The sequence below is a fragment of the Equus caballus genome, chromosome 31 (genome assembly GCF_041296265.1).
Source record: "Equus caballus isolate H_3958 breed thoroughbred chromosome 31, TB-T2T, whole genome shotgun sequence".
NCBI lineage: Eukaryota > Metazoa > Chordata > Mammalia > Perissodactyla > Equidae > Equus > Equus caballus.
In genome coordinates, this window is record NC_091714.1 from 15,638,305 (window position 1) to 15,659,963 (window position 21,659).

At 40.7% G+C, this 21,659-nt stretch overlaps 1 protein-coding gene and 1 long non-coding RNA gene across 2 annotated transcripts in view; one reads left to right on the forward strand and one right to left on the reverse strand.

The window, feature by feature from the left end:
* The window catches only part of CCDC170 (coiled-coil domain containing 170), a 90,423-nt gene extending 72,439 nt beyond the window's left edge, over positions 1 to 17,984 (reverse strand). The window contains exon 1 of the mRNA XM_001494446.6: positions 17,463 to 17,984. Within this exon, the coding sequence (XP_001494496.4) occupies positions 17,463 to 17,840 (378 nt within the window). The 5' untranslated portion in view covers positions 17,841 to 17,984. The remainder of the gene's footprint in view (positions 1 to 17,462) is intronic.
* Positions 17,901 to 19,394, forward strand: LOC138921707 (uncharacterized). Its single transcript, XR_011434512.1, has 2 exons — positions 17,901 to 18,039; positions 18,986 to 19,394. It is a non-coding gene; the product is annotated as an uncharacterized lncRNA (long non-coding RNA).
* The last annotated feature ends 2,265 nt before the right edge of the window (positions 19,395 to 21,659 follow it).

Below are 21,659 nucleotides of genomic sequence, written 5' to 3' on the forward strand. Positions count from 1 at the left end.
GATTTTCAAAGATAATTTTTTTTTTTTGGCAAGGAAGATTGGCCCTGAGATAACATCTGTTGCCAATCTTCCCCATTTTGCTTGATGAAGATTGCCACTGAGCTAACCTCTGTGCCAATCTTGCTTTATTTTACGTGAGATGCTACCACAGTGTGGCTTGATGAGCAGCACTAAGTCCACGCCCAGCATCCGAACCTGCAAACCCTGGGCCACTGAAGTGGAGCACGCAAACTCAACCACTAAGCCACCGGGCCAGCCCCTCCAGGGTAATTTTTTTTTTTTTTTTTTTGAGGAAGATTAGCCCTGAACTAATATCTGCCGCCAATCCTCCTCTTTTTGCTGAGGAAGACCGACCCTGAGCTAACATCCATGCCCGTCTTCCTCTACTTTATATGTGGGACACCTGCCACAGCATGGCTTGACAAGTGGTGCCATGTCCACACCCAGGATCCGAACCGGCAAACCCCTGGTTGCCAAAGCAGAACGTGCACACTTAACTGCAGCGCCACCAGGCTAGCTCCCTCAAGGATAATTTTGAAGGAGAGCATAGAATGAATGAATGCATGTTCTTCAGCCAATCCTCTGAATATAGTTTGACAACGTTAATTTAGTTATTATCAGAAACACATTTATGAGGCCTCTTGTCCAGGTATTGATTGCATTCTTCATCGTCTGGATCCAGCTTCCTGCTAAGACCAGAGACATGTGTCCTATATCTATATATGTCTATATAGCCAACTATATCTATATATGTCTATGTAGCCGTATCTATCTAACTCCAACTTTCAGCCCATTGTTCACCAAAATGTTGTTATGCGGCACATAGCTATACAATTAAATTATTGGTGGGAATGTAAATTGGTGCTTCTTTTTGTGCAATATGTACAAATTCCTTAAAATTCTTATTCACTTTGACCCAGATGTTTCTCTTCCAGGAATTTATCCTACGGAAAGAATCAGAAATTCTAACAGATTTATAATAGTGACAGATAAGAAAAAGAACTAAATCTCCCAAAACAGGATAATAGACTAAATTACAGCTTTATGATGGAATATTGTGAATCTCAACATTTTTAAAGAATACTTAGGAAAATATTAATATTTAGTGAAGATAGGACACAAAATTAGAGTTATAGTGTGACCCCAATTGTGTTTTTTTTAAAAGCACAAAATATACGTGTACAGTCATACACCACAAAATGACGTTTCAGTCAACAATGGACCACATATACGATGGTGGTCCCACAAGATCAGTACCATACAGCGTAGGTGTGTAGCAGGCTGTACCATCTAGGTTTGTGTAAGTGCACTCTATGATGTTCGCACAACGACACATTTCTCAGAACGTATCCCCATGGTTGTGACACATGACTGTAATAGTTTCACGACATTATGGGTCACTGCTTCATCAGTCCCTTCTCAGTATTTCTACATCACTTTGAAGGTGCCTGCATTTTAATATTTATCAAATAATAATAACAACCATAATATTAGTTCTCTTTTGAGGACTTGATATAAACAGACACAACGTAAGCACTGTGCTAACATCGTTGCACTCGATCCTTACAGCAATTCTTACAAAGGGCGAGGGGCTCACACTTGCCCAAGGAACCGCAGATAGTGAGTGACAGAACCTGACTTCAAGCCCACTGGTCTCTGTGATTTTTAATCCATGCTTTACCCAGGAGTCTGCATGTTTTGTTTATGGAACCTATCAGTATGAATTTATGGAATAACTTGGAATATTCATTTACATGTAAATTATATATATACATATTAGGCACATTACCAAATATACACAAAAATATAAATTAAGATGAGATTAAAATAAATAAAAATTCAAATATTTTCTCCCTGAGCGTCTCATAAACCTTTTTGCGCACTCCCTGTAGCCACAAGAGCACTTTGGGGAGCACGGCCCTTACTTTCCACACTAGTTTTCATGTCTCCCACTAAAATGTAAGCACCATGAGGGCAGGCCCTGGGTCTGTTTCTTCAGCACTGTATCCCCAGTGTCTACAACAATGCCTGGCACTTTGTAGGCACTCATGAAATACATGTTGAATATTAATAAATGAATGAATGATTCAGGTACAAGGTTGTGGGTTTGAGGGCAGAACCTAGAAATCAATTATATTTATATGCCTAGCACCAAGCACATTTCCTAGCACATGAAGGACCCCCTATAAATGTCTGTTGAGTGGATATAGAGCCAGTGTTTGCTAAATGGATGGGTGGATGGATGGATGATGGACGGATGGATGAGCAGATGGACAAATGGATGAGTAGCTGGACAAACAGAATGGAAAATCTTCTTCCCTCTGTTCACATCTCTAGAGTTAGCATATCAAAGATAAAAATAACTGGCTGAACTTATTTACTTAATTATAATAAAAACTTACTATTACTAAACAATGGTCCCATTGGAACAAGTATAGGTAGAATTTCACTCACCTCTTGTAAAAATACAAAATAATAAATAAGCCTCATATTTTCAAAATTAGCCCTGGCTGTGATCAACCTAGAGCAGAGATATGAGCTTCAGAAGAAGCCAGAAAGGAGAAGAGATAGTTCACCAAGATACATTGCAGAAATGGCCATGAATTCCTCATCCACTTCTTGTTAGATAAGGATAAAAGTTTAAAACATCTATGAAATACTTACCTTGAAGGAACCAAAATTACAACCCTTAATCCTTGTCAGGGTGAAGCTCCCTTCCTACCTAACTTGTAATTTTTCTGTATCTTGTTATGAAAATATCTCGGCTAATAAATTTGCAATTGTTTCTTTAACACATCCAGTCTTTAGAAGCTTATTGTCACTTCCTGTGTAACAGTTAATCTTGATCTCAGGGTTTTACATGCTAGACGGATGTTCTGGGAAATTACAATAATCCACATTCTGTAACTTCAGTATCTTTATTCTACAACCTTGCTGACACATGTCATTTACATTCACTTGTTAATTGGAAAACATTAAGATGTTTTGTCTTGCTTTTCCCTCAGTTATGACTGTGATAAATAATTCATCTCTGAAACTAGCATAAATGTAGAATTTTTCTTTGAAGCTCTTTAAACAACTATGAACCTCTCTTTGCTTATTTCCATTCTTGGGGAGGATAGTCTTACCTCGCCAGAATGTAAACATCATGAGAAAATTATTAATAATAATAAATTATATATTATTTATATATATAAATTATGTATATATGTTATAGTCACCAGTAAGTAACTACTTATTATGCTAGGTCTGTAGTAAGCATGATTCAAATGCAATGTGGCTTAATCCTGAGAGCACCGTGTGAAGCTGTTACTACAATCTACATTGTATAAAGAGGAAATTGAGGTTCCAAGATGATAAGGAATTTATTTGATCAAATCTCACAGCTGCATTTTCTGGCTCCTGTCCCTCTCCTCCGCTCCCCTCCCCTTCCACCTCCTTTCCTCTCCTATCTCAACTCTCTCTGGCTCACTCTATCCAGACAGTTCCAGAGCCTCAATCAACAACCATGAAATTAGGTTCTTGTGTTATTTGCTTTCATGGCACCCAATACTTATCTTTCACGTTATCATCGCTTGTAACTTACTTACTTGTATGATTATTTACTAATATCTACTTTCCCCATTAGATTATGAAGTCTGTAGAAGCAAGAAAATTCCTATTTTGTTCACCACTGTGACTGGGGATCAGTAAATATTATAGAATGAATGAAGGAGTGAATGAAATGGCACAGCCAGAATTCAAACCAAATCTAACTCCAAATCCTATACTCTTGGTCACTATATTATTGCCCTATATACATCTGTTTAAATGTCGAAACAATCATTTCCCCTAAATTGAATTATTTTCTGACCTTCAATATTGCTGTCTGCACATCTGGCTGTTGTAATAATGAGTTGCATCTCCATAAGTAAAGTTCAAAGAATTTAACTTGAATCGATTCATTTCCAACCACTGTTTGGAAGACGCCCTGTACTTTCTACAAGTTCATCAACATTGTACAGGTTGGATCTAGTTAATTTAGAAGCTTATATTTTAGTTTAATATAAAGTTCTTCGAAGTTTTTTTAAAAATCTGTTCTTGTGAGAAAGATAACTTCTTAGGCTGGATGCAAAGAAAGTCACAGGCAAATTAATTAACTTCACGTCCTATTTTAAGTGACTAGCAGTTTTTTAGAATTTATATTGGATATATCTCCATGGGAGGTATTGGGTATACTGTCAAGACTAATAATGAATGCAGATTTGGGAACATTGTCACATATGGAAGAGCGTCTGTGAGAAGTATGGGGGAAACAAGAATCTCTGTTGACAACTAGATGGGACATTTTATTCATCATCATCCTATATATATCTGTTCACATGTTAAAGACACTAGAACTCTTTCCAAATGGGATTTTTCCCCTCCATCTATTATAAAACACTTGATAAATTAGTTTAAAGTGAAACTTTTTCCAAGATGTAATACTTTAGCTCCTGTGCACAGCACTGTGCTTGCTTCAAACTCCAACAAGTTGTTTCTTCAAATTGACTCAGAATATTACCCTTAGAGTGAACTTGAAATACAGTTTCTCTCATCTTCCCAAAGAGCAATTCTCTAGCACCATGAAACTGTCATAAGGAGACTTAATTCTTGTTGGACTTCATTTCAATATTCATCAGTTTCATGTCAGCCTATAGAAGGAGCGAGCAATTTTAAGGTAAATTTTTCTATTACCTGTCTCTGAGTACGATCTGTTCTATTACTCATCAGTGCTTTCTATACATCGTTTCTACACATCGTTTCATCTCCCTAGCTTTGTAAACTTGAATAAACCCAAATATTTTAATTTTGCTTTTAAGTAAATGCCAGCCTGCCCATTTTCCTCCATGAACAGGGGATAAGCATTCTTCTTTACCCAAATGGCATGGTTTAAAATCATGAACCAGAAATGGCTTTAAAATACATTGTTAATGACTATCAGAAAGAAACATTTAACAGCCAATATAGCCAAAACCATAATCATTGTTTTTGGCAGCCATTCTCTAAAAGTCTCATTGTTGATTCTAAATAAATCTATCCAGTAAGTCAACTCACTCCATTACTCGGAGGTATATTGTGCGAGTAAATGTTGCTGGTGGGTCGATGGGGATGTAGCTCAGGCCCCTGCTTAGAGGATCCACAGGAGCTCACAGGAGCTATAGTGCTCCGGATTTCCAGAACTCGGCTTTCTGAAACAGAATTCTTTAAAGTTTCAAAAGCATTGTTTTGCATATAAACAGCAAAGCCTCAAAGACTCCCAGCACAACAATTATTCCTTCAAATTGTAGAGAAGAGAACAATCCGTGCTGGAGAATCATTTTCCCACCCAAAAGGCTCTAAGACATGGAAAAAAGAGAAGTGGAGGGGAGACGAGATCAGCGCTGAGATGTTGCCGCCCTCTTAGGAACTGACACCTGAGATGAGGGGTGGGAGGCGGGGAGTAATAAAAACTCCGGCTTCCCAGGATGTCACCCGTGGAGATGCATGCTTCTTTGAAAAGCCCTTCAGGCAGCACAGCTTCTGGGAGCAGAATGAATGACAATGACTGAGTGATGTGCCCATTGGGCCTGAGGGCAGCTCCACCTTCAGCACCCACTTCCCTAGGAAAGCAAAAAGGTAGACACAAATAAGGCAAAAGACTTAAAGGTCTTGGGATGGGAATAAGGAGCATGAAGCCCAGCTGGACCTTGAGGAGCCAGGGCAAAGCCAAGGACTTCAGCAGAGACTGATGTCCAAGTCCATGAGGGAAATCGGAACCAAGGAGAGCCGAGGATCGTGCTCAGCCAGAATGCTCCTTCCCTGGTGCCAAGATACCCCTAACCACACTCCATCCCCACCTGCAGGAACTTAATTCACCTAAGGGAGAGAAGGAGTGAGGAAATTGGAATAAGTTTCCTTAAATTGACCAGATGGTGTTTTTCTTCCATAGAGAGGAAAGACTGTCTCCCGAGCTGAGTTGTTACAAAAAGTTTCATTTTTGCCCAACTAAGTTACTAGCTTCTAAACCTACATAGGTAGTCTCTGTACTTCAGGCACTCACCAAAGGGAGCTATCCATCTTCCACTAAATACCTAAAACACCTGGCATGGGAGCAAGGAAGTAATAGAAACTGGCTAACTAGGTACTTCAGGTTCCATAAGTTAAAGTGGCAGAAAGTTTATTGCTCTAGAGAAGTAATTTCTCTAAGGTAGAGTGTCATATACTTCAGCCTTTAGGGATAAATGTTATGAGAAACCTTCATATGAAGAAAGTTTCTGCAATTAAACACACTGTCCACTGTGTTCCATCATAATAACACCTTATATTGGTTGGAAGGCCTTTGCCCTAAACGGGGAGTGCTGGCTGTGAGCTCTGAGTGTGTGCGTGGTTAGGCTACCTTTAGCAAAGAGTGACTATTAGCTTGGGCCGCTGTAACAAAATACCACAGACTCTGGGGCTTCAACGACAGACATTTATTTCTCCCGGTTCTGGAGGCAGAAGTCCAAGATCAAGGCGCTGGCTGATTTGGTTCTGGAGAGGATTTTCTTCCTGGCTTGCAGATGGCTGCCTTCTTGCTGTGTTTTCATACGGCAGAGAGAGCTCTGGTCTCTTCCTCTTCTTATAAGGACACTAACCACATCCTGGGGGCCCCACCCTCACCACCTCATCTGGTTACCTCCCACAGGCTCCATCTCCAAATACCATCACATGGGGCTTAGGGATTCAACCTACGAACATGGGAGGGATGCAAACATTCAGTCCACCTCAGACTGCAAGCTGAACTGCAGAGTGGGAACGGTAAATCTAACGGATAAGCACGTGTGGGGACATGGGGAATTAAGGCAGCCAGTCCATGTTCTGTTCATCAGTTAATCACCCTGATTTCTTCCTACTGCCTAATCCATATCCATGTCTGCCAATTCCAAGCATGGAACCTTCCAGAGGTCTCTGGGAAGAACAGGTCTACCTCCACTGCTTCCTTCTCCTATGTCATTTATTCATCATCAAGATGTCACTGCCTTTTTGTATTTTCCAGAATGGTTAAAAAAAAAAAAATCTGGTCTTATTCTAAGCAGTATTGGGAATGATTCTTTTTTCTGTTTTTCCTTCTTTTAATGGGGTTTAGAGAAGCAGAGAACATAAACACACGTACTCAGCCCACCTTGTTGTTAGTGCTGTTGGGTCGATTCTGACACCTAGCACCCCTGTGAACAGCAGAGTGGACCCCTGCCCGGTCATTTTGGACCATCTTTTCACCTTCTGCTGCTATGTCAGTCAATGCTCCACTGCTGTTCATAGGGTTTTCATACGGGTGGCCAGGTCCTTCTTCCTAGTCTGTCTAGTCTGGAAGCTCCACTGAAATGTGTCTACCACAGGTGACCCTGCTGGTATTTGAAATTTCGGTGGCATAGCTTTCAGCGTCACAGCAACACGCAGCCACTACAGTATGTCAACCAACAGATGGGTGATGTGGTTCCCTGACCAGGAGATGAACCTGGGCCAGGGCTGTGAGAACACCAAATCTTCACCACTAGACTATCAAGGCTGGCATTCAATCTTGAGTGAAAAGCCCAAATCAGGTATTAACACTCCCATTTTCACAAACAGGACACTGAAGCCTAGAAGGGTTAAGCAACATTCACAAGGTCTCACATTTAGCAAATTGTGGGGCTAACTTACACCACGTCTTCTAACTTGCTGTTTTCTATGTTTCTGTTATAAGCCTCTTCAAATTATTTTCAAAGTTATGATTAGTTTGTTAATATTTCTTAGAAAATTTGAAGTGGAAATGAACCTTATAACATAAAGAAACCAGAACTAGAGAGGTTAAGTGATGAGCTCAAGAAAACAAAGTCAGTTTATTTCAAAGTCAATAATACCCAGGTCACTTGACTCTTGGGTTAATATTCATTTTAGGCCAAAAAATATTTGCTCAATGAATAAATGACGTCCTGACTAGGTGCCTATAACAGGAAGAATTCATTCCCTTCGTGTCCTTTCAGTGTCCCTGTCTGCTCCCCCTCAACCATCACATGGTAAAATTCAAGGTTAATTTAAAAATTCCTCCTCACTCTCTCCTGGGAAAATCTCTTATTTATTCATAATTTCGCAAACCATCTATATGCTGATGAGCCCTGAATATATGATGATCCCCAGCTAAAACCTCTCTTTGGGGCTCAGGATCTACATATCTAACTGCCTACTGCGTGTAACGTGGACACCATACAGACAGCTTGCACCCAACACATATAAAACTGAACTCGTGCTCTTTTCCCCCAACCTGTTCCTTCTCCATCTCACTGAATGGCACCAAACATCCACCCAGCTCCTCAAGCCAGAAGCTTGAGCTTCACAATCTCTCTCTCCCTTCTCCCAGTTCCAACACATCCATCTTGTTGATTCTCACATCTAAATAACTATTCACTCCCAGTCTTGTCCACCATCCAAGTCGAGATTACCACAATAGCCTCCAGTCTCCCCCACATCAAACTTATTCCCCACCCTCACCCTCCACCAAATCTCTAGTCCATTTGTAGCCAGAGAGATTTTTTTTAATGTAGAACTGCTCAATATATCCCAAGGCTCGAAATTCTCCAATGGCTTTCCCCTTGCTCTCAGGACAAATTCCAAACTCTTCTAAAGTCCTACATGGTCTGACCCCTGCCTGCCTCACTAACTTCCTCTCTCTCTACTGTTCTCACCTCCCTGTCCACTCCAGCCACACTGGCCTTCTACACTTGCCTAAATGCACCTCACCTCTTCCCATCCCACAGCCTTCACCCACACTTTGTGTCTTCGAGAAAGCTTATCCAACACAAGCAACACCAACCCTTTGCCTAGCTAACTCCTACTCATCTTCCCAAGCTGAGCTTAAATTTTACTTCCTGGGAGAAGACTGCCCTGATCACTGAGTTCAGAGAGCACTTTTTACTCCTTACCTGACTTGACTTTCCTTTAACATTTGACACACGAAGCATACTCTCCTTGAACGCTCCTTTTTCATCTCCCATACCACCGCCCTCTTAAGCATCTCTGCTTTCTCTGACTTATCTGGCCCTCCCTTCTCAGTCTCTCCTGCAGCTCAACCTCCTTCACCCACTCCTTAACTTGGTATTCTCTAAGGTTCTGTCCTCAACCCTCTTTCTTCCATCACTTGAGACACCCTCACTGACTTACTTCATGCCCTCCTGAGATTTCAACCACTTCCAGTATCTGATGACTCCCAAATCTGCATCTTGAGCAGAGATTCACATTTCCAACTGTTTACTGAACATCACCTGGATGTCCTCCTGGTGCGTCAAAGTCAACATCATCTCCCCACCACTACCACCATTGCCCCCAGTAACCTTGGCAAAACTTCCCCTCCCCCATTCCTTCCCCTGGTTTTCTAGAGCATCCTGTGGAATTGTTTGCTTGTCTTTCCCTCTAGATCCTTATCTGAGGCCATTATCTTTACTCCAGCCATGCCTGCCTCCTTCCTTTTTTAAGCTTTTATTTATTACCATTTATTAGTTGCTTAGCTACACTGTAAGCTCAATCGTTAGAAACAGTGCCTTCTACTTTTTAATCCACGTATTGCCAGAAACTTATATTTTCATTTCAATCTTATCGAAAAGTTGCAAGAATAATCCAATGAACTCAAGTATATGCTTCACTTAGATTTTCACCAATTGTGAGAACATTTTACCCCATTTGATCCAGTGCATGTGATAATGATGATTGCTGAATCATTTGTGAGTAATTTGCAGACATCACGGCCGTGAACCCCTAAATCTTTCAGCACGTATCTCCTAAGAACAAGGATATTCCTTTGCACACAACTGTCAAAATCAAGAAATTTAACAACTATACCATTTTATTCACCATTTATGTTGTAATGTTCCATAGCGCAGATATAAATATGTTGCATGTAGTTGTCAGGTATCTTTAGTCTGTTCATCTGAAACAGGTTTTCAGCCTTTCCTTTTCTTTCATCATATCAATAATGAGATAAACTGACATAAGGTTCCTCACATGATGCACTGAGAAGAGCACAACATCTCTCCTATAGATTTGCCAAAAGCGCCAAAAATGATTAACCTGAACCTATGATGAGGAAACATTAGACATACCCAAACTGAGGGACACTCTACAAATTGTTCTCCTTTTAAACACATTGCCCTCATTTCCATCTGAGAGCCTGCAGTTGCCTTGTTATTTCTGAGACACCCCCTCCAAGCATCGTTCACAACTCAGCACAGATGTCACCTCCTTGGAGAGTCCTCTCTGCCCCCCCGCATCCGGACAAGACCCCACCCTTCCCCCAGTCCATCTCTACCCCGTTACCCGGATTCCTTGTTTTTCAAAGTATTTACCATTCTCTGAAATTCCCTTGTTGATCTATTGGTTTACTTTTGTTATCTCTTTCCCCGACTAGAATAAACTTTTATGAGAGTGGGACCTTATCGAAGACAGTGCCTGCTTGAGAATAGACACTCCTTTTATAGTTGCTGGAGGAAAGACTTTCCATATCTTCAGTGCCTAACAGAGTGCCAAAGACTCAATGGATGTTCGCCAGATGGGTGAGTAATTCAACGTATGATTCACTAAGCAAATATTTCTGGTTCAGATCTCCTCCTAAGTTGTCATTTTTGCTTACTCCAAACATTCACAAGATTTCAACAGCAAGACTTCCTTTTTGGTATTCTCCACAACTACCCATTTCTTTTACCCAGAAGTAGAAGAGACTCAGGGAAATGTGCTAATTATAGTCAGGTCTTAAAATTATTCCTCTTTGCACTGATGTTGAGGTTAGCCTATGATGGCCTGAACGTGCTGAAAAGTGCATTTCTGTACAAAGCTAACAGGGAAGATTCAAGACAGAAATCATAAGATAAATTAAGTCAATGAAAAGCAAGTCATTTCAGTTACTCAGAAGTATAATTCGTATATTTATTTTTATTAGCAATATTTAAAATAGTTTATCCACGCACTATCCAAACACATAGCTATAGAAGCCCTAATCAATAGTTACGTTGGTATCAGTAAGAGAAAGAATATGGTGCTACTGGTCCACCTCAGCAATGACTTTGAACTCCTCTCCCGTAGATCAAAGCCACCAGAGCACCAATTTCAAAGGGAAAAAAATTGGAAGCAAAACAAAGAAAAAAAGAAACCTTGGGTAAAGAACATAGCATAAATAATTCCTGGTCCAGCAAATATTACTCCCTTTTTCAATTAAACTTTTTTTTTAAGTTGTCCTTGAACACAGAAAAAGTGAGTCTTTATAATTAGTCCACTTAATTCAAGTACAAACCCAGAAGCACTCACTATTGTTTCAAATATACTACATATTATATTTGGTAACATTAAGTAAATACACACACAATCTTTTAGAAACGCGCAAAGGAAAATTTGCTCTCTGTTTGGTGTCCAAAATGTTTTTCTCTCCTACCTGACCTTTGAACGCTTTCTCTCATGCCACATTCTAAAGCCCGTGGTCAAAGAATAATTAGATAACAAGAGAAACTGAGTGTTGCAGTTAAAATAAACAGAATTGAATAGACAGACGAATTAACTGGTTATCATTTATTTTTTAAACTTTTATTCTGCAATACTTTTAGACTTAAAGAAAAGTTGCGAAATTAGAACAGAGAGTTTCTTAATATACTTCACCCAGTTTCCCCTCATGTTAATAACTTGCATAACTGAGGCACATTTAATAAACAGGAAATTAACACGGTACAATACTACTAACTAAGCTACAAACCTTATTCAAATCTCTCCAATTTTTCCACTAATGTCCTTTTTCTGGCCCAGGAGCCCACATTGCATCCAGTTGTTATGTCTCCAAAGTCTCCAATCACGACCTTGACCCTTTTGAAGAACACCACTCCTTTATTTTGTAGAAAATCCTTCAAGGTGGTCTGTCTAATGTTTTCTCATGACCAGATGGTTGTCATTTCTTTTTGATAGTGTAAATCCTTTCTTCATTTAAAACAAGGGGAAAACTTCTAATTACTTGTCTAGTTCAATCCCTACCAACAGAGTACACTTTGTAGAATTTTGTCCAATTGATTGTTTCATAGTCTAAATGTATTTATTCTCTTGGACAAGGGGGACAAGTCAGCCTGTTAACTTCCACTGCCATATTCCAAATATTTTATATACTTTTCTTCTTCTTCACAATGACTTAGCCTAGTTTGTATTTGTAGCTTTTTAATAGCTCCCCTACCACACTGTTGTCTGGTTGATCTCTCAGATGCTAACAGAGGTATGTTAAGAAAGTTCTAATCTGGTTTGGCTTTGTCTATATCTGCTTATAGACTTTTGCTTCTGCCAACTTTTGTTTTGTGTATTTGGAAGCCAAGTCTCGGTGGCATGTTACTGCACAAACATCTAGAATTGTTACAACTTCCCAATGAATGAAAAGTTTTATTATTATGTGATGATGACATAATCTGTATATTACAGTGACTTTCTTTACCTTTAGTAATACTTTTTTGCCTTAAAAGTATTTTGTATAACATTATCATATCTAATTAGCTTTCTTATGCTTATTATTTGCCTGGTAAATAAAACACACTTTGTTTTTCAATTTTTACATGCTTTGCTTTCAACTTTTCCATACTTTTTTTATTTAGATGTGTCTTTCACAAATAGCATATGCCTGGGTTTAAAAAAGTCAATCTGACAATTTTGTTAGTTAACTGAGTATTTAGTCATTTATATTCACTGTAATTACTGATATATCTGTATTTGTTTCCATCATCACTTTTTCTTTTTTATCTGCTTTTTTTCTGTCCTTTATTGCCTTTTGGGGCAGACAGGTTTTTTCTTTATATCTAGAATAAGGAGCCTTCTGACTTATATTTGTATGAAGACATATGATTGAAGTCAGATCTTAAAACTGAGTTTGATTAAAAAGAGGGGGGAATAAAGAAAAGAATAAACCAGAAGAGGTTTTAAAAAGTGGAAATGGATAGCACCTCATACTAATTAGGATGGTTACTACAAAAAAGAAAGAAAGAAAGAGAGAGAGAGAGAGGGAGGGAGGGAGGAAGGGAGAGATGGAGGAAGGAAGGAAGGAAGAGAAAGAAAGAAAGGAAAAATACAAGTGTGGACAAGGATGTGGAGAAATTGGAACCTTTCTGCATTGCTAATGGGCAGGTAAAATGGTGCAGCCACAATAGAAAACAGTATGGCAGTTCCTCAAAAAATTAAAACTCAAATTATCATATCATCCATCAATTCCAATCCTGAGTGTGTACCCAGAAGAACTGAAAGCAAAGTCTTGAAGACATACTTGTATACTCATGATCACAGCAGCATTATTCACAACAGCCAAAAGGTGGAAACAACCCAAGTGTCCATGAACAGATGAATGGACAAACAAAACACAGTATAGACATACTGTAAAGTGGAAGATTATTCAGCCATAAAAAGGGAAGAAATTCTGACATGTGCTACAACATGGGTGAACCTTGAGGACATTATGCTAAGTGAAACAAGCCAGACACAAAAGGACAAATATCGTATGATTCCACTTATATGAGGCACCTCGAGTAGTCAAATTCAGAATCAGAAAGTAGAAGGGTGGTTGCCAGGGGCTGGGAGAGGGGCGAATGGGGAGTCGTTGTTTAATGAGTGCAGAGTTTCAGTTTCGCAAGATGAAAAGAGTTCTAGAGATAGATGGTGGCAACGGACGCACAATAATGTGAGTGTACTTAAGGCCACTGAAGTGTATACTTAAATAGGATTAAAATGATAAATTCTATGTTATGTGCACTTTTCCACAATTTTTTAAAAAGTGGAAATAGTGGGGAAATAAAGGGAAAACCAATTTTACTTCTTTCTTAATTATACATGACCAGCTCTGAGCCCTTTGCTGTGAGGAGCTACAGGTGTTGCTAGAGCATGTTGCTGTTTGTACTTGCTGCTCGTAACAACCTGTCAGGCAGTTACTCCATGTAACCCTTGCTTTACAGAGAGGAAAAAAACTTGCTCGACTTCCCAACAATGGCATACCCTGAAGCCATGACTTCAGTGCAGCTCTTATAGGAGTGTGAAAACACTGACATAGCAAAGGGGCTGACAAGCCACCATAAGTTTGTGGCCTGAGAGCAAATCCGAGCCCTTCTCACCAAAGGACTGCTCTAGCTTTTTACTGACTCATGATATTATTTTATAATTTGGTAACACTTTTCAGCCTCCATACCTTATTTTAAGCGCATGGCGAAGTTACACTGCTCTGCTTAAAGCTGTATTTGTAAATATCCCCAAAGCCTGTCTCTGTCCTCCAGGCTGGAGCTGTTACACTTCACTTCACATAATATTGCTCTTAGTATTTGTCACATTTTCTAGCCTAGTAAAGTGCTGATGATTTGATTAGAGGTAAACCCAGCTTAAAACGCAGCATTAAATTTGGCTCAAGGGTCAGTCATCTCTGTCTGTTTCTCTTGATTGTGAACTCTTAGTTCTTTATTGAGAGTAAGGACTGTGTCCGATTCATTTTGTATCCTCAGTCCCTCACACAGATTCTCAGTAACGACTGTTAAGGTGGTGGCTGAGGTCTTGATGGAGGTGTCTGTGATGGCCACAGTTGTGGGTAGTAGGAGTGTTGATGCCCAGGCAAATCCAAAAGTTACAAAAAATAATAACAGGCAATATTACTAAGCTCTTATTCTGTTATTGTATTGGCCACTTTACATACGTTAACTGTGAAATCCCAAAACTACACTATGTGATACGTATTCTGATCTCATGTGTCAGATACAGAAATTAAAGTCTGACATTAAGTAATTTTTTTGCCCAGGTTATCACAGATAATGAGTGCTATAATCAGGATTGTTTGAACCCAAAGCTAATACCTCAGTCCCTGCAGGTTTCTATTTCTTCATACAGTTGCATGCTATCCCAGCTTTGCATTTTAATCTGTTTTTCAGTGCATCGTGGTGTGGAAGGAAAAGCACTGAACTTTCAAAAGAAACACATTTAAGTTCCTGCTCCATCATTTCCTAAGTGAGCAAGCCATTTTGTCATCTATACAACAGGAAATTCCTGCCCTGCCTACCTGAGCTGTAAGATGATCTCAGATGAAGTATTTAGTAAACTGAAAAATTAATTATAATAAATGCTGGCCTTTCTGTGTCTACTTTTATTCTCAAAAAAATTTAGGTCTTTCAGGTCAATTAAATTCTTGGTGGAAATTTTCCTGTATGTGGGTAGTAAAATTTATCCTAAAAATCTCAATATTAATCAATGAGATTACTCAATATGATCACTTATTTATTCCTAAAACACTTATTTTTCCACCTTTACAGTGGAAAACTCTGGAAGATTCCAACAACTAGGACCATCAACAATAATGGGACAAAATGACACCATGCACCTGCTAGTGATGCACTGAGGCGCATCACTTACATAGTATTCCTACCAAAATCTCATCGTGAAAACAATCAGAGAAACCGATTCTACAATACAAATGCCCTACATTCAATAAACATGTCAGTATCTTTGAAGACAAAACAAGTCTGAAGAACTGTTCCATTTTTAAAGAAACTAAAGACACATAACAACTAAATACAATGTGATCCTGAAACGACAAAAATGTTTTGGTAGTAAATTGGGACGATTGGCGACATTTTAGTAGACAGTGTACATTAGATGATATTGTTGCAACAATGTTAAATACCCTGAATTTGATCACTGCATTTTGGTTAGAGAACGCCCTTGTCCTTAGGAGATACACACTAGGCTATTTAGTGATGAAGGACCATGATGTCCTTAATTTACTTTCAATTGGTTCTCAAAAAATATATAAATAATGCATATGCTGAGTGAAATAAGGCAGAAGGAGAAAGTCAAATACCGTATGATCTCACTCATAAGTAGAAGATAAAAACAACGACAAACAAACACATAGCAATGGAGATTGGATTGGTGGTTACCATAGGGGAAGGGGGGAGGGCAAAAGAGGTGATTAGGCTCACATGTGAAGGGATGGACTATAATCAGTTTTTGGGTGGTGAACATGATGTAATCTACAAAGAATTCGAAATATGTTACAATGTACACCTGAAAGCTACATATTGTTATAACCCAGTGTTACTGCAATTAAAAAAATTAAAAATAAAAAAAAAATTTTAAAACATCATATCATAGGAATGATTGAATAAATTACGATAAATTCAAAGGATGTAAAATCCAAATATTAAAGAAATAAATTTGAAGAAAATAGAGAAATGTTCTTTATTCACCATCAATTAGAAGTAGTATTTACAAGCTGTATATATAGTTGGAGGCAAATTGTATACTAAAATGCACTCAACATGTATACTCACAGAAAAAATTTTGGAAGGAAATACAATAAAATGTTAATCCCTATCAAAAAATATATATACAAAGAATATAAAAATATTACATACTTTTTTGTACGGACTAACATGCTTAATTCCGAGCAGACACCATATTGGGATAAAATATGAAAATGTCAAATGGAAGAAAAATTAGCTTTCTTTGTAGAAGAAGGGACTAATTTTCCACAAATATACAAGTAATCAGAGAAATCTAAATATAGGTCAGATGTAAGGCGACAATCAACGCTGCTGAATATTGGAATTCCTCTAGCGTATTGGAGACCCCATCCAAGGTCTTGAATCTAAGAGCGTCCCCCAGGGATAGATATATATATATATATCTATATATATATAGATATATATATATATACACACACACATATATATACACATGTATATGGCTAATATGGCTGGGCTGAATACACCATTCTCCCGTCTCTGGCAACTACCCTTAACATTCTCTATGCCTAATAGGACCTTGAAGCCAGGTCCAGAAAGGGATGCTTAAGCAGGCTGAGCCAGCCAGAACTTTCTGTGTGTGTATGTGTGTTTTACAGAATATCTGATGCTTGAAAGTCCCCAATGCCTAAATGCCTCCCGGGAGTAAACGAGTAAATGGCTACAGCGACAACTGAATTACCAATGTTTCCAGGGTGATTAGCCACGAAAAGGCCAGCGATTTTACTCAGGACAGGCGTTAATCCTACCATGCCAGACTTTGAAGAAATTGCTCCGAATCACGTTTTAGAAGCTCAGTAAAGTGAAATGAAGGAATTAATTGCTCTTGAGAGAGGGGAGGGGGTCGAGGAGGCTCTACAGCAGCCAGACACACTGCGTTTAGAGTTTAAGCCGTTTAAACGGTCAGAGAAGCAAACTGGCACAGCCGAAAGTTCAGACGCACTTCACACATTCGCGGCCTGCCCACAACTTCCTGAAACTCAGCGGCCCTGACAGCTCCGGTCCGCTTCCCAGGCGGGGCCGCATCCACCGTGATCTAGCCCCGCGCTCAACAGGAAAAGTTTGCAACCCAGGAGCGTCCTTGCGCATCCCGGGCCGCCCATTCCTGGGTGTTAGGAGACGCCACCGGGGCCACCCCCGCGCGCGGCCCGCGGGCCGGGACCGTACCTCGGGCGCGGGCGACGAGGCACCGAAGGCGGCGTCGCTGGTCCGGTCCAGGCTCCTGGAGCCCGAGGAGCCGCCGCGGCTCATACCGGAGCCCCGGGCGCGCTCGGACCCGCAGCGGCGGGGAGCGAGGCTGCGGCGCGGGACCCGGCGGGCGCGCGCGGGCCGTCTCCTCGGGCAACCGGTTTCCAGGGCGGGGAGGCGGCCAAGCCCGGACGCTGGCGGCGCCCGCGGGACCCGGCGGCCCGGCCGGGCTGCGCACCAGCAGGGCGGACCCCGCTGCTCCGAAACGGGCCCCGGGACACGGGGCGGACCCCGATCCTCCCGGGGGCTCCTCTCGGGCGAGGCGCAGCGGCTGAGCGGCGGCGGCGGCGGCCCCATCTGGCCAGGCCAAGGCTGGGCTGCGCCGCGGACGCGCCAAAGCGACTAGGGGACAGCGGGGTTGGGGGTGGTCTTCCCCGTGGGACTCCACCGCGAGCGCAAGTCCAGGTCTTGTCCTTAAGTCAGGGACAGGTGACAGCGAGTGGTCAATGTCAACGGTGCTGGCACGCGTGAGGTGTGGGAGCGTGTTGACACCAAGGTGAACAAGCATTTATTCAGCACCTCCTGTGTGCAAACGCTTCTGCTTCTTCCATCTCCAGGGCCGGCTTCCCGGGCACGCAACCTGTGCAGCTGCTTGGGTCCCGGGCTCAGAAGGGTCCCGAGCTTGGCTTAATGCTCTACTGCTCCACTGTCGAAGTTCTTAATGATTTTTGAAAGAAGGGCCCTACATTTTCATTTTGTACTGGGCTCCAGAAATTATGTAGCCCGTCCTGGCGAGCGTTCTTTCATTTAAACTTCCCAATGACCCTGCAGGGAAATATACGTAGTGATAATACTGGTGTTAGTAACAGCCACAGCGTCTGGTTATGGAACACGCACGTGTGTTCTGAGAAGAGCTGTTCTAAGTGCTTTCGATGTATGATCTCGTTAAATCAAACAAGATTATGAAGTGGATATTAGAATATTCCATTTTTAAGATGAGGAAACAATCATAGAGAAACTAAATAAACTGTCCAAGAGTATACAGCAGGTCGGGGGCAGAATGAGAATCAGACCCCAGACCACAAGACTAAAGCACAGAGAAGGCCAGTAACCTGCCCAAGGTCCCACTATTTGCAGGAGAACCTAAAACTGGAACCCACATTGACCTGACTTGAAGGTCCTTGCTAGACCTGTGTGCTGTTCTGAAATTGAACAAAATTAGAAATGTGGTAGCTTTTCTCGGATTTCATCTGATCATGCTACATGCATCCTTCTTGTCTGTGAAGATTTCTTGGCCTTGACAATGGCTTTTGATTTTACAGTAACATTGCCACATCTCCAATCCAGAGCCACCTCAATGCTTTCACTTGAAGCAACATTAATAATAATAATGATGATGGTAATAATAATAGTCCTTAATGGAAACAAAGGCTTTCAGAAATCTCCTATTAATAGTATACTTTGTAGTAAACAGGTTTGTGAGCTGCAACATTTACTTGCAGGAGAGTCGCTACACACTTGAAACATCACTCAGTGAAATGATGCTGCCAGAGGAAACCCAAAAGTGGATGAAATTTCAAGGCACCTGGAAGAGAACCAATCCGAGAAAGGCCCTTCTCTATTACGTCCACATCCAACTGTCCGAATTCAGTTTCATCAGGTCTAATTCTGGTCATCCTGGTCACCCTTGAAGCTCTTCTTCACGACAACGGAAGACAGAAATTCACAACGGTCTTGAAAAGTCAGCGTTGGTGATGGAGGTGTTAGTTAACTAGAGGGGAGGAATGTTTTCACAGTGTACACGTATATCAAATCATCACTACGTACACTTTAAATATCTTCCAAATTTATTTGTCAATTATACCTCAATAAACACACAATAAAACATTATTTTAATCAGTGTCAAACAGATTTTTCTCCATGTGAAAGCAATGTACTTTTTGTGGTAAGTGGGAGCAGAAAAAGTGCTTGGTTTGGCGTCTGCCCAGTTGCCTTCGAACTTTCTGGGATGTCAAGACACAAACTGAGTGACTCTTCAAGGCTGCATCTGTTGACGGGTCCTTCGAGCGTTGAGAGGGAGGGCTTTGAGTCCGGATGTAGGTCTGAGCTGGACCCTGGAAGGGACTGCAATGGGACCAGTCAGCCCTAAGGTGGTGGAACCTGCAGGCTGGCAGTGGGGGAACTCTAGATGTGATGACAGTTTACGCACAGGAGGGAAGTACAAACACACAAAGCAGCCCAGATTTCTCTCAACACTGCACGTGTGGGCAATATATTATGATCTGTAATCCCTCAGTACAGACTTCTGTTTTTCTTTACAGTGACATAGAGATGGGAAGCTTCCAGCTGTGTGACCCAGTAAGTCTCATATAACTGCTTCTTTATAGAAGAGGGATGGTCCTAGTTAGATGCCAGGCTGAGTTTGGACCATGGTGTATAGGACTCTTCCGCTGACCACGCCTTTGAAGACCAACACTGAGCATGCTGCACCCAAAAGAAGACAGCAGGGCAACAGTAGGTGGGATACATAGAGGAGACAGCGGGGAGGCGAGGAGGCTGCAGGAGTGCTGTCACCGGCCAGGTGAGAGCTGGGACTAGCAGGAATGGGGGTGGTGATGGCGACGGGGGAAGATCGGAGGTGGAATCAACAGTCTGAGCTGACCAGCCGGGCTAGAAGGCTAGTGAGGCCTGCCAAGCAGCAAGGAGAAGAAGCGGAGGAGGGAGGAGGAGAGAGAGTTCAGTTTGGGACAAATTTAGTCTGAGATGCTGATAGGGGAAAGCAAACAAATATTTTGCCATTTGGGAACAGGAAGTCCTGGGCACATCCAACTTAAACCAGAATTTCCAGCTCCTGTTGTAACGTTAAATTTTATCCTGAAATATATTGATACACCTGGCAGGCTGAGATACGTGTTAAATAAACAGAATATCTGAGACAAGATAAAAATGCCTCATAATTCACTCTGGAAGGAGATAAAGAACTCTCTCCTCTGGCATTTGGATTTTATTCTGGAACTTTCTTGTGGGGTCATACATTTATTACTCTGGTTTCCTCCTTGTGTTTGCTTACTTGTTTGTTTTGCAAATGTACATGTTTCTCATAGGAAAATTTGTAACTCGATAACCACTTTGGGGACTTTTGACTTATATTTAAAAGCTTGTCCCTGAAACCACTATTGTGACATTTTAGTTGTCTAAAGACTGTTTTAAAAGAGTATGCTCGATTGAAATATCATCCTAAATAACCGAATGAAATGTTGCCAAAGGCTGCAAACAACTTTAGTCATCTAACGGAAGATTCCTTGATGAGATAGAAACCTCTGGAAGCTACTGCTACCAGAAGTGACAGCATTTAAAGGTCTTCAAAGCCATTCTCAGCTCTTTCTTAGGCTTGTTCCAGTTGGCTTGCTGATCTACGATCTCTCTAATAAATGAGTCCTTCTTCTGCAATGATTTGAGTTTTATCAATTCATTCATCAGGGATTCTAAAGCAAATCCCCTGTCCCTTACTTGTTCTATCATGACAGTTCAGCTAGTTGTTAAATAATTTATGAATGTCATTTCCAAAAATCTTCATGAATTTTTGTATCATTTATTTTTAAAGTCCATTTTCTTTCTTTTCCCCACACATATGACTGTTTCCAGTGTATGTCATACCTAAAATAAATGTGACCCATTTTATAACATCACTACAGTCTAAGCTTGGAGAACCTCTGAGCTCCCTTGATGGAACATACCAACAGAGAAAGCCTTCAGTTTCATCATTAAAGTAAATTATGGATTGTTCTTTTTAAAAGCAAAATCCTTATCAAAAATCTAAAGTACTTTAAAAATACTTTACCTGGGTAAATATAAGCTTTTGAAAAACATCCATGATAAATATGTATTTTCTGGACCTACTTGACTTTTATCTGACCTTAAATTCAACACGTTTTAATTCAGTTTTAATCTATATTTTCTCAACTAGCCAAAAAAGATGTCTTGTACCTAGTACCATCTCTCATGGCCTTACTGAAGCAACCATTCAGTTGTAAAATTGCAAGTTTATAATAGTTTAACATGTTAGGACAAATTTGGAGGGAGTCATTGGGCAATCAATGTTAACGTTTTTCTATTCTAAAAGGAGAAAGCATTTTCTTGCAGACTGCCAGAAGAACCACCTTACCGTAAGTCTCT